At 35.4% G+C, this 19,196-nt stretch overlaps 1 protein-coding gene and 1 long non-coding RNA gene across 2 annotated transcripts; both read left to right on the top strand.

Moving 5' to 3' along the window:
• The first annotated feature begins 3,077 nt into the window (after nt 1-3,077).
• On the top strand, nt 3,078-3,692 carry LOC110898596 (uncharacterized mitochondrial protein AtMg01250-like). Its single transcript, XM_022145400.1, has one exon. It carries the CDS (start codon nt 3,078-3,080, stop codon nt 3,690-3,692), a length of 615 nt encoding a protein of 204 aa, XP_022001092.1.
• An 11,891-nt stretch (nt 3,693-15,583) lies between these two features.
• LOC110906980 lies at nt 15,584-16,938 on the top strand. The gene is made up of 3 exons (XR_002573910.2): nt 15,584-15,710; nt 16,175-16,228; nt 16,699-16,938. It is a non-coding gene; the product is annotated as an uncharacterized LOC110906980 (long non-coding RNA).
• Nucleotides 16,939-19,196: the final 2,258 nt, after the last annotated feature.

The following is a 19,196-nucleotide window of genomic DNA, read 5'->3' as shown; positions in this document are numbered from 1 at the left end:
GTTTTCACCATGTTACCAAACTTTCGTAAAACGTGCCATGAGAAATTCAGTGTGTTGCAGACCTTTTGGACCTAATACAACTTCACGCAACTCACAAACGCATTATATCCGATTATTCATGACGAGACTTCATCCTTAACACACTACGTTCATCTATCCAACACTTATGCTATTCACATACTTGTACTCTTTAAGAGTCATTCGTTCATTCTATACTCGTATTATTTTATACAAAACTCGTTCGCAATCCAGCTTGTTTAAACATTTGAGTCCTAACTTACCTCGTTACCTATAAAATAGCCTCCCTATTCTTGATTCTTGTGAAACTATACTTAGTATACCTCTATTGCTTTATTTAAAGTAACAAACCTTTTCGTTCCTCTCAATAAACATGTTTTACGAAAGTATGATTTTTTTATACTATCCTTAAAAAACTTCCCCTTGCAAATCTACCTTGACGTTCTCCAAAATTTGGTACTTTTCAAAACTTTCAAACTTCCCAAGTTTCAATTCTTAATGATCACCTTTATGCCAAAAACTCTTTCAAGCCTTCCTCTTGAATAAATTTCGGGACGAAATTTCCTAAAGGAGGGGAGACTGTAACGCCCTGCGTTTTCAAACTTCCTACATTTAGAAACCTTACGTGAAATTCTAACTTTGGAAATCTTGTGTTCTTATAACCATTCTTTCATTGTAATCGTTGTAAAATACGGAACTTGCTTCGTAAATAAAACTTGTACATTACACTTTTTACCTAGTTAAATCATGTTTTATTTCATATTTCACCTTGTTACAAGTTAGGGGAAACATTGTTGCATATTATTACACAACTTAATTAACAAAATTACTCATTATAATGTTTTAAAAAAAATAAAAAAAATAAAGAAATATGGCAGCCCAATTCAGCAAAATTCAGCCCCATATAGTTGGGTTTTGTGGGCTAGTTTCAAGGTGTAACCCCTTCTAAACACTTCCAAAGCCCAACCCATTGAAACCCTAATCCTTCCCCCTATAAATACCACTTATAACCAGCCTCCCTACCACTTTTGCAACCCTAAAAACTCACAAAACATCCACCAAACCGTAGCTGAAAGCAAGGGTTCGAGTAGATTGACACCCCTTCACGAAAATGAGCATAACTCACTCAATTCTTATCCGATTCACTCGATTCTTTTTCCTACTTGCTTGTATAATCATGGGGTTCGATTCCTAGACTTCTCCTTGGAGAAATCAGACCTGGAAATGCCCCGAAATAGTCCATAAACTTTCTGTTTGTTTTTTATGTTCATCAAAAACTTGTTTAAACCTATGCAACTTGTGTCTAACACATCTCATACCTATGTCCTAATGCTTACAACTTATCCCATGGTTGGTTAAGCTTAAAAACAAGGTTGAGACATTTAAAATCAGAGGATTAAACCTCATAAACTTGGTGTTTTGTTTAGGGTTTTTAACCCACAAGTCATGTCAAACTTTGTCTTTGATACATGAGTGATTATGGAACAACTTGGGTTGTCCAAACATACAATCCTCACATGATTTGATGATTTCTCTTAGTTAGTGTGTATATTTCTTATTCTTTATTGTATGTTCATGACCCTCCTTGGTTGTTTTTTTTACATCAAGAGTAGTGGTGAACACATAGAGGTGCCTAAATGGAAGACTTGATCTTCCTACCTCCTACATGACTTCTATGACATTTAGAGGTACCAAAATGAAGATTTTAATCTTCTACCTCATGCTTGAACTATTGGACATATATTATATAACCTAAATATATTATTCGAATAATCGAATCTTTGATGATGAACTAGTGTTCATATGTCGGGGTACTAGATTACATCATCCTAGACTATGATAACTTGTCACGATTCTAATGGAACCTTGTTCCATGAAAACATCTAAACTCCTTCGAGTTTCCTAGTGTCAAGAACAAGCATCATATGTACTAAATGATTATTTTCCATGTTATTCTCATATCTTATTTTTATGTTGTTTTAAACACCGAATCTCGACTCTAAACATACTTGAACTTTAACCCTTATACATTCGGACTCTAAATCTCTACTCGTCAACAATTGGATAATCGGAAAACATATGCAAACTTTGTGAGTATACTCGTACTTTTCCCCTTTTTACTTTTACCACTTTTGGGGTGTAACATGTTTACCTATTGAAACTTACACATAAACTTTGTCTAAACACATGAACATTCCTATAACATGCTTGTATATGTGATGGCTTGATACTCTAGATTTGGGTGATTCTTATGTGTTGAACTTATCATTAACTTCGTACGAGCCAAACCTTGACATATGTAGCGCTATAGGATTAACGACCCGCCTCTACTGAAACTTTGGTTATGTCATGAGCAAGTTGCGTTTTCTTGGTTTGATATGTTAGACACATGCCATATTTAATGTTTATCTTGAATCGCATGCTTGCTATGAGGAATTGTTCACACTTTTATCTTATGCTATGTATGTACCAAACTTGTATACTCGCCTTTGCTTTTGCATTGAATTATTTTAAACATGTTACAGGTTGATGAGGACGATGCTAAGAAAAGAAGTAGCGTTGATGCCTAGATACACATATAGACGTTAGGGTTTAATATGTTGTATCAAATTTTGTTATGTTATCATGTTGTTATGTTAAACTTGTTGTATTTGAATTTCTTGTAATGTCGACTATTTGAAGTTATGAAATGAAATGAAATTTGGAATTTCTAAATATTGTCACAAATAGCGTTATGATGTCTCTAGCAATCTTCACACTTCGTCTCATCCCGATGTTTCCGCCATTGGTTGGGGTGTGACAACCGCGCTATTACCTTGATTGGTGTGATTAGTAAAGTGATTTCTAAAGTCCTTGCTAATCGACTAAAAAAGGTGATGAGAAATATTATTCACGAGACGCAATCGGCTTTCCTTTCTAGGAGATTTATTCTTGACGGTCCGCTTATTATTAATGAGGTTTACGCTTGGGCAAAAAATACGGGGAAAGAATTATTTTTCTTCAAAATTGATTTCGAGAAAGCCTACGATAACATTAATTGGGGGTTCTTGTTATCCATTATGAAGCAAATGAACTTTCCGAATAGATGGTGTAATTGGATAGAAGGCGTTCTTTGTTCAGCTCGTTCTTCGGTTCTTGTGAATGGATCGCCTACCTTTGAATTCAATTGCGAAAAAGGTATTAGACAAGGCGATCCTATATCCCCGTTCTTATTCTTGATCGTTATGGAGGGCTTGTCGTCGTTGATAAGGATGGCGTGTGACAAAGGTATGTTCCAAGGTGTGCGATTGAATAAAGATGGCCATACTATTTCACACCTCCTATATGCCGATGATGCTTTAGTTATGGGCGAATGGACTCAGAGTAACTTAAATGCTTTGAAGAGAATACTTCGTATTTTCCACATGTGCTCGGGCCTTCGAATAAACTTGCACAAATCGAATTTGTTTGGTATAGGAAAGAGTATGGAGGACATTGATATCGGCGCTATTGGGATGGGTTGTAAACCGGGGGCCTTCCCTTTCAAATACTTGGGTATTATTGTTGGTGCAAACATGAACCGAATATCAAACTGGGACTCGATTGTTGACATTTTCAAAAAGCGCCTATCTTCGTGGAAGGCTAGTATGGTTTCGATGGCGGGTAGGGTGACCTTTATCAAGGCGGTTTTGTAGAGTTTACCGACGTATTATTTCTCGTTGTACAAGGCTCCGGTTACGGTCATCAACAAGTTGGAGATTATTATTAAAAGATTTCTATGGGGCGGATGTGACGAAAAAAATAAAATACACTGGGTTGCTTGGGATAGAGTGACGATGAGTATTAAAGACGGAGGGTTGGGTTAAGCCAAGTTGGAGGATAATAACTATGCGTTGTTGCTAAAGTGGCTATGGAGATATCGTATAGAAGACAGAGCGTTGTGGAGAAAGGTGGTGGATGCTATACACGGTTCAAGTAGAAGATGGGAGACTATCCAATGTAATAATCGCTTTGCCGGAGCATGGTACAGGTTGGTCAAAGCTGGATACACCCTTAAAGTTGATGGTAATGGGTTTGTAAATTTGAAAAAAGGGGTGGTGGGCGACGGCTTGAAACTCAAGTTCTGGATCGATCCCTGGCTCACCACGGAACCGTTACAATTTAAATTTCCTAGATTGTTCCGATTGGATGGTAACAAGCGCTGTAGTGTGGTCGACCGTCTCTCCGAGCGTAATGATTCTGTTGCTATAAGCTGGAATTGGAAGCAATATCCGAGTAGTGAGCTGGAAATAGAGGAGCTTATTCAATGTCATCGTGACCTCTCGAGTGTTCTCCTTAGTGACCGGGAAGATTGTTGGGCATGGACTCAAGATCCAGGTGAAGGTTATCCGGTAAAAGAAGCTCGGAAATGGATGAAAGGGAGCAATCAATCCGGTAACAATATGGTATATAAATGGTGTACGTGGGTGCCGAGAAAATGCAACATATTCATGTGGAGAGCTAGCTTGGATAGGATTCCTACCAAGGTAGCTCTTCGGCATCGTAATATAAATGTTGGTGATGGTTTGTGCGGTTTCTGTAGCGATATAGACGAGACGGTGGATCATATGTTCTCGGGTTGTATGGTTGCTTGTGGTGTTTGGGATGCTATCGGGTCTTGGTGCAAGATCCCTCGGTTTTTCGTTTTTTCGTTTTCTGATGTGCTACACGTTACCGACGAATTGCCATACACAACGAAGAAGAAGGAAATCATGTACGGTATCATTATAATTGCTTGTTGGCAAATTTGGAAGGCTAGGAATGAAAAGATATTCAACGGAGTGGATTCTAATGTCGCCCGTATCGTTTCGGATGTGAAGTCCTTGGCGTATCTCTGGTTTAAGAGTAGACATAAGGAGGGTTCGATAGATTGGAGAAATTGGTGTAATTTTGACTTTTCGTGATGTAATCTTTTCCGCGTTTCGATGTTCTCGATCTTAGAGATTGTCGGCGGGTTGTGTTTATTAATGACATTCGCCTTCCAAAAAAAAAAAAACAAATTCAAGATGTAATTTTATAAGACATCAAATTTCTAGGATAAAGCATCTTGATGAGAAAATTATCAAAATAGGCATGTTGGTAACCAAAATTAATAAAGTAGGCCTTATATATGTTGAGAAAAGTTTATATATGTTGAGAAAAGTAGACAATCCAAAATGAACTAATCAGAGATAAACTAGTAAGTGGCATCCGCAGAGGTGTCAGAGCATTGACGTCCATTTCACCATATTTTCACTCTAAATTACACTAAAAAAACACTATATTTTCTCTCCCATTTTCAATTAAATCATATTTTTGAGTAAACTGCAATTTTACCCCATGTGGTTTAGGCCAATTGGCACTCTAACCCCCTCTAACGAAATAATTGCAATTTTACCCCCCAACGTTGGTGTTATGTCGCACATTTACCCCCGGTGTCAAATTCCCTGGTTATCTTTAAACGGTCAAAGGGGTCAAAGGGCAGAAATGTAAATTTACCTTAATATTACCTTATATAATACTATTACCCCTGTACTATTACTTCCAACTACAATCTTACCCCCTAAGCTTATCGACCACACTCCCCCCACTCCTTCTTCCTTATCAACGGCGACCACACCCACTGGCGGTCCTTCCTAAGCTTGTCCACCGGAGAATGAGCGAATCAGAGGACACAATGCTTCCACCTCCACCAGCAGAGCCATTAACGGCGACCACACCACCGGCGATGCCCCTGTCCAACGTCGATCCACCTGTCTAACGGCGATCCTCCCTGTTCTCGCACTTGTCAGGTAAAATCGAACAAGTATTGTGATTGTGGTTAATGAACAAGTAATGTCAGGTTACCGAACAAATAATGTCAGGTTAAAAACAGGAGTTATTGAACATGGATCTTTCTGTGTTTGCAGTGGACATTAGGATTCGTGTTTCACTAGGATAGATTGTGGTTTCCTTGGTTGTCAAAATGCGAGGCCGCCCTTTCCTGCACTTCCAGTTTCCCCCTTAGCAGGAAATGGTTGTGTAGCCGAACTCTAATATATTAGGATCTTTTGGTTTAATATGTATGCTAATTGTATATATTAATGTTTTGATACTGATCTAATTGTATATATTAATGTTTTGATACTGATCTAGTTATAATGGGCATTTGCATAACTGTTATAATGTGCCTAGTTATATTGTGCATTTGATCAAATATGCCTAGTTATAATGTGTCAATACTGTTATAATGTGCCTAGTTATTTTTTACAGAAACAGATTGATCAAATATGCCTAGTATGTTTACAGTGTATGTGTTAAGTGTATAACAACAGCAGATTAATCAAATTGCACTCAGTTAAGTGCAGCAGGTATGTGTTTGAGTGCAGCAGGTATGTTTACAGTTAAGTGCAGCAGGTATGTGTTTGAGTGTATGTGCTTTGCACCAAGTATGTTTACAGCTAATGTTTGAACCTCCACTAAGCAGTTTATGGTAGATGATTGTTGCAAGCTGTTTACAGGTATGTGCTTTGCCAAACATTAATATATGCTTGAGTGTATGTGCTTTGCCAAACATTAATATATGCCTTTTTGGACAGATTGTAATAGTCATAAGAGAAGGGACTGATAGGTGGTTATAAATGATCAACAGGTATGAAAGTGATTGTTAGCATAAAGGAATTAGTTGAGGGGTATAATTGTAATCAGCCAAACATGGGGACTGATAGGTGTTTAAACTTATTTTGACCATACAGGGAAACTGGATACATGGAAACATAGAACAGGTATGCTTGATTGTGAGTTAGCTGGTATGCTTGATCAGCAGGTATGTGTAATCAGCCAAACATGTTCTGAATGTTGCAGCCAGGTATAACATTGATTTTGTGAAGTATTTAATCAGCTAAACATGTTCTGAATGTTGCAGCCAGGTATAACAAATGATATTTGGTAGTTATAGGTTGGTAATACATGAACAAGTTTGAATACAAGTGTTGATAATGCTTATAGGTTTCTGATTCAGGTATAGGTGGTTATAGGTGGTTATACATGAACATGTTTGAATACTTGGAAGTTAGTAGTTATAGGTGGTTATTACATGTACAGGTTTGGATACAAGTTTGAATACAAGTGTTTATAATGTTTATAATACATTGTAATGCTTATAGGTTTCTGATTTTGAGTATACAAGTGTTTATTAAGTTTAAATCAGATTTCCTGTGAATAGGGTCGGCCTTGAGATTTCATGTACCCTGTTCGAGTTCAAAAAAATGTGCCCTTAGGCCTTAAACGAAATATATAATGTAAACTAGTTTTTTTATACAACCGTTGACAAAATTATAGTATTCGAATTATTTTTTCTAGTCATATGGGTATTGGGCTAACTAAATCTAATGGGCTAACTTCTAAACTTTAAGAATTGTTTTGTAAATGGGCCTATCTTGTTGTTTGTATGGGTATACTAATTAAAAAAATTATAATATATTTATATATCAAAATTAAAAAAAAAACGTGCCCCTCGGAATCATGGACCCTGGCCGGTGGTCCTCCCCGCTCACCCCCAGGGCCGCCCCTGCTTGTGAATTTCCATGTGTAGTTGACTTTGGGTGGTCAAACTTTTTTGGCGGGAAGGGTTTTGGAAGTTGCAGGGGGTAATATTGTTTCTTAACACAAAGTATAGGGGGTAATAAGAAAAGATAATTTAGTAATTTACCAGTGGGGGGTAATTATGCGACATAACAAGAACGTTGGGGGGTAACATTAAAGGGTAAGATAGTCATTTCACATTAAAGTTAACAGATCTGTTAACATAATTGACGCCGGGGGATAAATGTGCGACATAACACCTACGTTGGGGGGTAAAATTGCAATTGTTTCGTTAGAGGGGGTCAGAGTGCCAATTGGCCTAAACCCCAGGGGGTAAAATTGCAGTTTACTCAATATTTTTTATACCTATATCATTACCTTTTCTCTTTCCTCTACTCACAACCACTTTCAAAATATATTAAGTGTGAACAGAGTGGGGGCGGTAAACCCACTCGGTACCGACCACCCTCCACTGCCAACCTGTTTACCAAACAAACTTTACCGAAATGGGGGGGGGGATCGGTGAGCCTTCACCGACTCAGTGAAGGGAGGGAAAGAGGGAGAGAGAGGGTGTGTGGTGGGGTCCATTTATTCTCAACCAATCACACATTTTTCATTTTTTAAATAGTTTACCTAAACCCTGTTAGGTAAACCACCGCCAACGTTTTTTAGCATTAGGTAAACAATTGACACGGCGCTATGTGATTGGGTGAATTAGGAGTTTACCTATTCCATTAGCTAACCACTCCCTTCACCTTAAAAAATTACAGGAGGTGAACAGTGTCCCTCATATATACAGATGAACAGTAACATTTTCTCTCTTATCCACTTACAACTACTTTTTATACTCTTTATATTATAAAAACTTCACTCACAACATTTGGTGAGATGCATGTGAACACTCGTAAAGCATTCACATCCATTCCACCATATTTTCACCTTAAATTACACTAAAAAGCACTACATTTCTCTCTCTTTTTCAATTAAATAATATTCTTTTATACCTTTATCATTATCTTTTCTCTTTTATTTACTCACAATCATTTTCAAAATATATTAAAAATTTATAGGGGATGAACAGTGTCCCCCCAAATATACAGATGAATAGTAACATTTTCTCTCTCCTCCATTCACAAATCACAACCACTTTTTATACTCTTTATATTATAAAAACTCCTCACACAAACTTTGATGAAATGGATGTGAATGCTCTTAGCTATTTTCGTCCATTCACAAATCACAACCACTTTTTATACTCTTTATATTATAAAAATCCCTCACACAAACTTTGATGGAATGGATGTGAATGCTCTTAGCTATTTTGTTGGGACTAAAATCAACAAAACTACAATGAGTCTACAAAATAGCCAATTTTATGAAAAAAATATTAATATTTTAAAAACGAAGAGAATTGGAGGAGAGAGAAACTATATGAAATGGATGGACTAAAATACCCCTAAACTAACACCACGACGTCTTTTTATTTGTTCAATTTCACTCATTTAATCTTATTTGCTTATTTTAAATCTAATGGATAAAATTATTTTCTAATCTTCATACTAAAATAATCTTTTTAGTATATCCTTACCCTTGATTCTTATACCAACAATAACAACTTAATTTGATAGTGTGAAGAATGTTATTATCTACGTTTTGTGCTAAACCAAACCGCATATTTATTATTATAATAATAAAAGATCTAGATTGAAATTGATAAAACTATTATAAAATATGTTACAATCACATGTGTTAGGTAGAGTTTGTATAATTTTACATAATGGTTAATTATATTGTTTTTAACTTTTAAACATGGATTCATGAATGTGAATGATGCATCTTCTCCCTGATTATTGTTTTAGTCCATGGGGATATTTTAATGGCTAAGATGTATGTGTTACAATAAAAAAAAATTAAAAGTTTAAACCATACAATATGTAGCACGTTATGACTTAACCTAGAAAATCTAAAAACTTTTATATAAAAAAGAAAAAAAAAACGTTTTATTCCATAGGTGGATAAGTGTAACTAATGTTTCCTTTATTGTCTATTTATTATCTTAATACATAGGTGCATAATCGTAGAGTTAGAGATTGATAAGAATATAGATAGTAGAACAAAGGGATTTAACCCATGGCTTTATAGCCTAGTGGTATTTTAGGGGTGAGATAAGACTTTGGACCATATTTATTGGGTTTCCTCCTGAATTGGTGTATAGGCATTATGCCTATTGGAGATGGATATGATCGGGTAGTTCCGCTGGTGACAGCATATCCAAATTTGCCGTTCAAAAAAAAAAAAAGGGATTTAATTGATATTAACTCAAATGACGTCGTTTTACTAAGCTTCGTATCTAAGTTAGATGCATAATGGCCCAAGATTCAATTTTTTATAGTAACTTAATTTGTCTTTAAAATATAACCAACCTATCATTATTAAAGTAAATTTAAGACTACTGATAATTTGAGAGTAACAGCCTAGCCGGTGGCTAAGCTAAGCCGCCTTTGTCCACTAGTGTAGACAAGTTGCAAGTCAAACTTTGTTAAGTTCAGTGTTCAACACGTTACCACTTTATTCACAGTTATTAAATTATAAATATATCCACTCGTGGCCTGTGTTCTCTCTTATAACCATTTCCTTTGTATGAAGAGAACTAGTCCACTCGCACAAAAGGAAGCTAATCCATTCGCACGGAGATGTTTGTCTACAAATAGGAGTTGTGAGTGAGAGCTGAGGTGAAGTTTTGGTTGGAGAAATTTTTCTCCAGCTTATAAATGATGTAAACTTATCTCGAAATACTGCCCCAACTCACGAAAACGGTGCTTTAATTCGGATGTTTAAACTTTCAATTAACAAAAATCAAGCTATTTCGAGCACAGTTTCGCGGTAAGCTTTATATCAGTCGACTCATATCCTCATTCTGATCAAAATCCTTAAAACTTCGGTTTGTAATTCGGAAAAAAACTTAACTCCGTTAAGCTATTTTAACGGCGAACTATTTTACAAAAAAATTGATCAGTTTGGATTATTATCGACCAATAACTGACTTGGGATTATTATCGGCCAAATTGAGTTAGGTGAGATTATTTATTTCCAATTCGCCTATTAAAAAATATCAAATTGGGTGTATATACTTGATACTAAAGATATGATCTTAAAGTGTTACTACGGAGAAAAAGATCAAACCTTTAATGATCAATGAACAAAATTGAGATGAATCCTAACATTAATTAACAGATATCACAATACCCATAAATAATTCCCAAAAAAATATGAAAAAACTATTAAGAATTTTAGTTTTATAACTGAACTGAGATGCCATTCTAACATTAATTAACAGAAACCACAAAACCCACAAATAATTCTCAAAAAAATATGAAAAACATGTAAGAATTTAAGTATGATACTTGAACTGAGATTGCCAGTTGTGCTAGGGGCTACGTTAGTTGTAGAACTGCAAATACTGCCCATGATCAAAACTGCTAATTTTCCCCTAGTTTCTGTGGGGTGTGAAATCTTGATGAAGATGTTGAATATTTGACATTGTGGAATCAACTATCTTTCAAAGGTGTCGGCTGGTCGGAGGTGGGGGAGGTGACGGAGATGTGGTGGTGGCGGAGAAGTGGAGGGGTCGGCTGGGAGGATGAAGATGCTAAGGTTTGAGAACTTGTGTTTTGAAAGTGCAGAGGAGAGGAGAGGAGATGAGAAGAGCCTTGAAGAGGGGAGTCCACATTTGCCCCAAGAAGAGGTCTAGAAGATATTTTTTAATGAAATCACTTCGAGAGAACAAACACACTGTAGATTCAAATGTATGCGTGTGGTCTGCATGGGACAGACATGAGAGGTCATGAAGTGCTTTTCACAAAAAACAAACACCCCCTAAGTGAAGACCATGCAAAGTATAAGCAAGATCCATCCGGTGTTTTGTTTTAAAAATTTCGGCATTGGAACGAGGTATCATGGGATAGAACAACGGGAGTGGGTTCCACAATTGGAGGATTTTTGAGAATGGGGTCGGTTTGAGTGCTATGGGCTTCAATATTGGGAGGTGTGCCTGACTAGGTCTCGGTAAAGGGACTGGTGTGAGTTTGGGTTTCGGTGTGGGTTTGGGTTGTGTTAGTAGGAGGTGGTTCAAATTGGGTCTCAGTATAGTGAGTGGTGTGAGTTTGGGCTTCGGTGTGAGTATGGGTTTGGGCTGATTCGGATTGGGGTTGAATGTGTAAGGGGTTCTGATGTGTAACACCCCAATCCGCGGAGGATTACGTCATGGCACTAAAATGAAATATTTAATGATACTAAATTTAAGATTCATTACATGAAACAAATAGTCTTAACAAAATAATCATACATACGAATACATTTTATTATTTTAAACTAAGTCTCATGCATCCTAAGAGTTTCATCAAGCTTGAAATCATCTTAAACTGCTTCACCTTTATCATGTATAAAATAAAGAGTCAACTTACAAGTTGGTGGGCCATCACCATTTTGGTGGGGTGGTAGAGGTTTTGTGCCTCTTGGGGAGAGACCAGGATTCAAATCCTGGCATGGGGTAGTATTAATGTAATTTAGGAGGAGTGTTTATGTAATCTTTGTTGTTCAAAAAAAAAAAAAAAAAAAAAAACTAACAAGTTGGTGAGTAGACATAGGTTTTGATACAAATATTATGAATAAAATAGCGAATCATAAATCCACGATATAATTTAAGCATATATTAATAAACAGATTTGCATTTGATGAAACCTACACGACTCGAATCACAACGAATGAATGAATTCGTTTTCGATACCCAAATACCAATTTGGGCGGGTGGTTAAATTAATAGCGCTATTATCTACTTCCTTAGGCTTAGTGTTGTTAATGATTAAAGCATGAATGAATATATGAATGACCCACAATGAATAATGTTTAACACATAGCACAATTAACACATAGACATGAATAACGTTGCATTATTGTATAAAATGATTTATGATTGAATATGTATACATGATACACATTAAAAACAAATTAAATGAAAAGGGGCTATGAATACTCACATGTTACGAAGATAACCAATATACAACTTAAGATGTACCATTTTGGAAATAAATTCCAAAATTTACCCTAACAGCATATAATATATACAAGTATGAATAAAGGAATAAAACGACTTTAATTTAAGTGATAAAAATGATTTTAAGTGACAGAGATATATAAATACAAATAATGGAAATTTGTATTTAAAATAACAACAAATGAAAATAATTTTACGTTCTCGACTAAAAAGATATTATATATATATGTAAGGGTGGGGTTTTAGCAAGGGTTGTCCGGAATACCCCTCAACTTTGTTACCAAAATGTAAAAGTTTTTATTTTTTCGCCATTTTATGTATTCGGAGACCTTTGAAAAATGTTAAGATACCTCTAAAAATGTAATATAAGAGAGAGTTGGAGAAGAAAATGAAATGTTTGGAAGAAAAGAGCTTTTATTTTTGAATGACAAATTTGTATCACTAACGGACCACTAGAGTATCATCGTGCCACTAGCGGAACCACCCAATCATATCCATCTCCACTAGACAATAATGCTTATACACCAATTCAGGAGTAAACCCAATAAATCTGGTAAAAGCCCCCTTTGTGGGAATCGAACCCATAACCTATTGATCATAAGTCTTATCGTACCACCAAGATGCCACTAAAAGAAACGTTGAGGAAGGAGACGCTTTTTTAAAAACCAAAAATTAACTGTTTATTATTTAATTATTTTTCTCTTTCTTGAAATTTGGAAAGTAACTTACGTGGGTTCATTCTTTTTCATTTTACTTTTTACTTACAATTTAACTTTGATTATTATTATTATTATTATTTTATTACAGTATTACATGTAATATATTTAATCAATTCATTGTTTATATATTAATTTTTTTATTTTATTTGAAGCTTACTACTTATAACAACATTTTATCATAAGTTACATGTTATTTTTTAAACATGTAAATGTCCATATAACATTTTTCACCATGTAAAAATGCTTTATTGTTGAGATTATTTAGTAATAAAAAACCTCAAGCACTTTAATAAATTTACCAAATTAAAGTTCATGATGAATTATTAGTACATATCAGAAAATACAAAAACTTATGTTAGGACCCGAACCAAGTCAGAAACTTTTATGTTCGCTTGTATGGAATAGAAGCATCTAAAACTGTGACTCCATACGAATAAATACCTGGATTGGCAACTGAATGTATGGTAAAAAAATTCTCCGTTTTATGAATGAACGGTAAAAAAATTAGGATACCCCTGAATTTTTCTTCTAATTCCACCACTGGGTTCTAGAGTGAACGCTAGTGTATTTGTGAACTGAGTGAACAAATCCTGGCCACTAATTTACATCATCAAATCGTAAAATACACTAGTGTATTTTCATCATCAAATCATGGCCATTGATTTACACTTGTGTATTGATAATCAAGGGCTAGTATTAGTTCACTAGTATTCACTATCAAAGGGTTGTTCACTAGTAAACCTAACCCATATAGTTATCCTAAAAAAATAATTATATAACATCTACAAGTTTAATTTAATATAATAATTACATTTATTAAAAATAAGCGCGCACGCGCGCACACACACACACATATATATAGGAGAAGGATCCGTTAGCAACCACTCTTTAATGCGACAACCGCGAGAACCAATGTGAACACTACAAAAAATACCTAAAAATAGCTGAAAAACACACAATTTTTTTAATATTTTCTATAAAAAATCGCTGGATTTCGTTACCAATTTTTTTTTAAATTTATAAAAAAAAAATTTTGGCTACTAAAAGTAGCAATTTTAATGTAAAAGATATTATTTTTTGTGTTTATTTTTTATTTTTCTAGATTTTTTTAGGGTTTTTGAGGGTTTAGTTTTTAGCATTTTAGCTTGGGTGGGTGGGGGGTTTAGGTTTTTTTTTTTTTTTTTTTTTTTTTTTGGGGGGGGGGGGGGTAGGTTTTTTTTTTTGGGAGGGGTGTGGGGGGGGGTGTTTAGGTTTTTTTTGGGGGTGGGGGGTGGGGTGGGGGTTAGGTCTCTTTAGGTATTTTTTGTTGTGTTCATATTGGTTCTCGCATGAACCTTACCATATATATATATATATATATATATATATATATATATATATATATATATATATATATATATAGGGTTAGGTTAACGTAAAAATGCCCTTATCGTACATTACGTACGCGATCATCTCAGCCGTCAGATATTCATCACACATTGAAATCGCATTTGGTTTTTTGTAACAATTTCGCATGTTGGTTTTTTAACATGCGATTTCATCAAAATTACCACATGCGAAATTGTTACAAAAAACCAACATGCGATTTCATCAAAATTATCACATGCGAAATTGTTACAAAAAACAAACATGCGATTTCATCAAAATTAACACATGCGATTTCATCCATGCTATTTTATAACATGCGATTTCACTATATTGTATGTAATGTACGTTAAGGGATATTGTATTTTACACTTTACCTATATATATGTGTGTGTATATATTATATATATATATATATATGGGACCGCTAAAATGAAAACCACCTCCAGTTGTAAGAACCGTAAGAACTGTTTTAGATGAATGAGAGGATGCCACTTAATATCTTCACATGTGTTATATCAAGGTTAAATTTGTAATTTAACCCCTCACACATTTCAATCTCTGTACAAATATCAGAGATGATTCTTTCTCTCTCAACATATCACATCTTGATCATTTTTCTCTCTCTCTCTCTCCATAAATAAAATCAGGCATCTCTCTCTATCTTTGCCCAACCATCGTCTCCTCCGCCACAGATGTAACACCCCAAAAATATTTATTAGGTATAAGTTAAAATGTAATAATAAGAAGGTAGTGCTTAAAATAAATAAGTGATTGAAATGGAGGGACTAAAGATGCAATTGCCTAAAACTAAGTATAATAAAATGTTAAAAGATGAAAACCCACACACAGTACGTGTGTGGGGGTCTGATCGATCGAATAAAAGTCAGGGGAAAACCCTAGCTTCACCAATACCACAAGGAAATCAGTAGAGATCCAAAGAAATTGAAAGCACAATCAAGAAATTTCAAGCTCTTAACTTGTTCATTGAAAGAGTAAGTTCAATTTTATGATTTAATAAATTTCAGGAAATGGGTTTTGATCAAATCTTGATTGCATGTCATGAAATTTATGAAATTAAGTTAAGATTATGATATAGGGTTAGAACAATGGCTGATTACTAGCAATTTTGTATGTTTAATAGCCAAGACCCAATTGACAAAAGTTACTAGGGGTAGAATGATCAAGTAATGTAATATGTATGATTTGTTGATGAATAACCTTGTCTATGATGTATAAACACTAGATAAACTGATATAGGATAAAGCTTGGTTGATTGTTGTTGAATGATTAAAGGAACTAGCTTAAAAACATGTTTTAGTTAGATGGGTAAATGTCCCGAAAATGCGAAACCCGCCAAGTGTTTGATGAAATGCTTGAAAGAACAATTATGTATAACTTGGAAAAATATGGAACGAAATTTGGGGTACTAAATGAACGAATGGATGTGTTGATATAGGCGTGAAGGAAGAAGGTTCGAGTACTAAGAAATCGAAAGGCTCACAGGATCGAGGTATGTTCCGTTGCATACAAAACCTTACTTAAATTTTGTTATTAATTATGATGAATAACTCTTATTATAATGAATATGGTGATTAGTAAGTGGATACCAAATCCCTTGCGGATTTGGTTATGCTAACGGAGGTTATGATAAGCTATGCAAATCGACCCGTTCGAGTTGAACAAGTCGAATAAGAATAAGGCACCATCCGTTTAGAACGGGTGGTCATGAATGCAATAACAAAATGTATGAAGTTCAATCCGTCAAACGGAAAGAACGAAAGATCTATGTTGAAAGCAATTAACCCGATGTTACCGGGTCGTAAGTGGATGCTTGAATCTCATTATGAGAGTATATGCCATACCCATTTAATTGGGTAATCGAATGCTTAAGAGGAATGAAAGTACATAAACGAATGGAACTAGTATGATGGTATTGTAAGCATAATGACTAACTTTTTAAAGTTTTGTTGTTGAATGTAGGTAAATCCTCAATTTAGGCGACTTGGAGAATTGGAGCGAGCACATGTTCATGATATGTTATACCAAGCGCTTCCGCTAGTTGCACTAATGTTTTGGGTCAAAATTTCTATTTTGTACAACTTGTTTGTGGACATACATTTTAACACTTGATGTCTAGGTTTTTAGTAGTGTCTTGTCGGACAAATTGTAGAATGGTAATTGTCTTATTTATGTTTATAACAGAGGTATATCCGTTTTACGGACGGGTCATGCCCAATTTTTGTCAAAAATATGTATTAATGTTGTTATTTTGAAGTCTTTTAATTACCCTTGTAAGTTAATTTATAAAGACGAAAAGTGGTCCTTACAAGTTGGTATCAGAGCCTAGGTTTGAGAGATTCGGGCAAGAGTAATAGTGCTTGAACTCAAACCGAAGGCTCGCGCAAAAGTGTGCTCGCTCCGAGATCGCCTATGAGGTAAAAATTTTAAATATTTGTTTAATATGAGAATGTATTAGCGTGTTACGGTATAAGTTTTAGAGTCAAGTAGGCTATGGGTGATAAGGAGGGTAAAATAAGAAGTCCCGAAACCCGTGTAGCTGAAAACGGACCCGGGAAATAGTCGGAACATCTCAAAATGGTTTTTCAGCGTTTCAGCAAAGGGAGGGCCGTCGCCGACGGGCTATGATGCCGTCGCCGACGCCCCTATGCTTGCCGACGGCCTATTTTCCTGTCTACGGACTTTTGTGGGCGACGCACATTTTCAGAGCCCGTCGCCGACGGGGTGTGTAGCCGTCGCCGACGGCCAACGGAAATCAAATCCGCTGAAACGTTTTGTTTTGTCTTGTTTTCGTATTTTGAGCTTCTAAGTTGTTCAAAGGTCTAATGAATGCACATGTAAGGTCTAAATAAGGCCTAGTAAGATATCTGAATTGATATCAGATATTCATACTATACTATACTATACTAATCTTATATTCAAAGCCAAGTCCATACCAAAGGTAAGGGGGATGACCGGTCATAACCCCATTTTTCCGAGAGGGCTAAAACTTTTAAAAAATTTTTATTTATTTTGTGTAGTTTTTCTTATAAAAGCATATAATATTTAAAAGCAGTTCAAAAAAATATGATATTTAAAACCTAATAATAAACCCAACAATATTTACAATCCAATATGATTGAAAGTTAAAACCCATTTATTATAACCCAACTAACCCTACATCCCAATGAAAACTTAAAATTTCTAAATGCAAAAAAATAAAAAAAATTCTTTGTTTTGTTTATTGTAATTATCAGTCGTATTATTGTTTTTATGTGTATAAGTTTATATTTTAGTATCCATTTTTCTGGTCGCACGAGGCTCTCGAATTCTAAAAGAAAACTCTGCTTGTATCTTGCCATTTTCTCTTCTTTAAAATTGTAATGTTCCGTATATTTTGTTATTTTCCATTTTAATATAATTCATACACTTTCTTCAATTTCTTGTAAATTCGAGACTTGATCATAACGGAAATTATCTTTTATATTATTTTTGCCTAATTAATTCTTGCGTAATGCATAAACATGCATGAATACGTAATTTAATTCAAAACCGAACCACACATCAAATTCTATTTTTGTTGGAATGTTATTTCGTAAGTATTTTTTTTGTTTACATGCTTGCATATGCTTAAATACCATAAAACATGCAAAACAATGAGTTTTTAGCCTATAATAAGGCTCTCCGGTATGGGGTCCGTCCCCCCCCCCCCCCGGTCTCGGTGCGGCGCCGAACCTCCTCCCATTTCTCCCCCCAGCTGCGCGTCCTCCCCGTCTCCATCAGGCCGTTTAGGACGGTCCTCCCCCTCTCTCACACACCTATACATAACACTTTTATATATATATATATATATATATATATTAGGTTCATCCCCCGATTTCCTTAGTTTCATCCCCTTTGCCCCATCCTCACACCCATTCTACGTGGCGGATCATCCTCCAAGGGAGGACCATCACCATACCGCATAGCCTAACAAACAACTTCTTTAATGCCCCAACAAACTCCTTCTAACCCCCAACCAACTCCTTTAATGCCTCAACCAACTCCTTCTAACTCCCAACTAACTCCTTGAATGCCCCTAACCAACTCATTTAATACCTCAAACACTAATTCTATTTATAAATACCAACCTCTAACACCTTCTAAACACTTTCACCACTCCAAAATCTCTCTCAAAGACTCTCAAATCTTCCATTTAATCCACTTAGTGTAGAAAAATCAAAGACTCAAACAGTGAGTTTTGGCTTCCTTATTGCACTTTTCCTACTTGTTTTCTTCTTCCCCATACTTGGAACACCTCTAGGAGTATTACCAGTTGTTAACCAAGGTAAATGAGGATGGTAAACCACCATTTTTAGATGAAGTTAGGATTTTTCTCAAACTTTATAAACAAGTTTTCTGTACTTTGTTATTGGAAGCTCTTCATACCAAACTGAGTCACCAACAAGCTTCCATGTTGAAGGACTTGCCTTAAGGTTAAC

The sequence above is a fragment of the Helianthus annuus genome, chromosome 2 (genome assembly GCF_002127325.2).
Source record: "Helianthus annuus cultivar XRQ/B chromosome 2, HanXRQr2.0-SUNRISE, whole genome shotgun sequence".
In the NCBI taxonomy this organism is placed as follows: Eukaryota; Viridiplantae; Streptophyta; class Magnoliopsida; order Asterales; family Asteraceae; genus Helianthus; species Helianthus annuus.
Note: the sequence above shows the minus strand (reverse complement) of the source record. Positions and strands in the feature narration are given on the sequence as shown.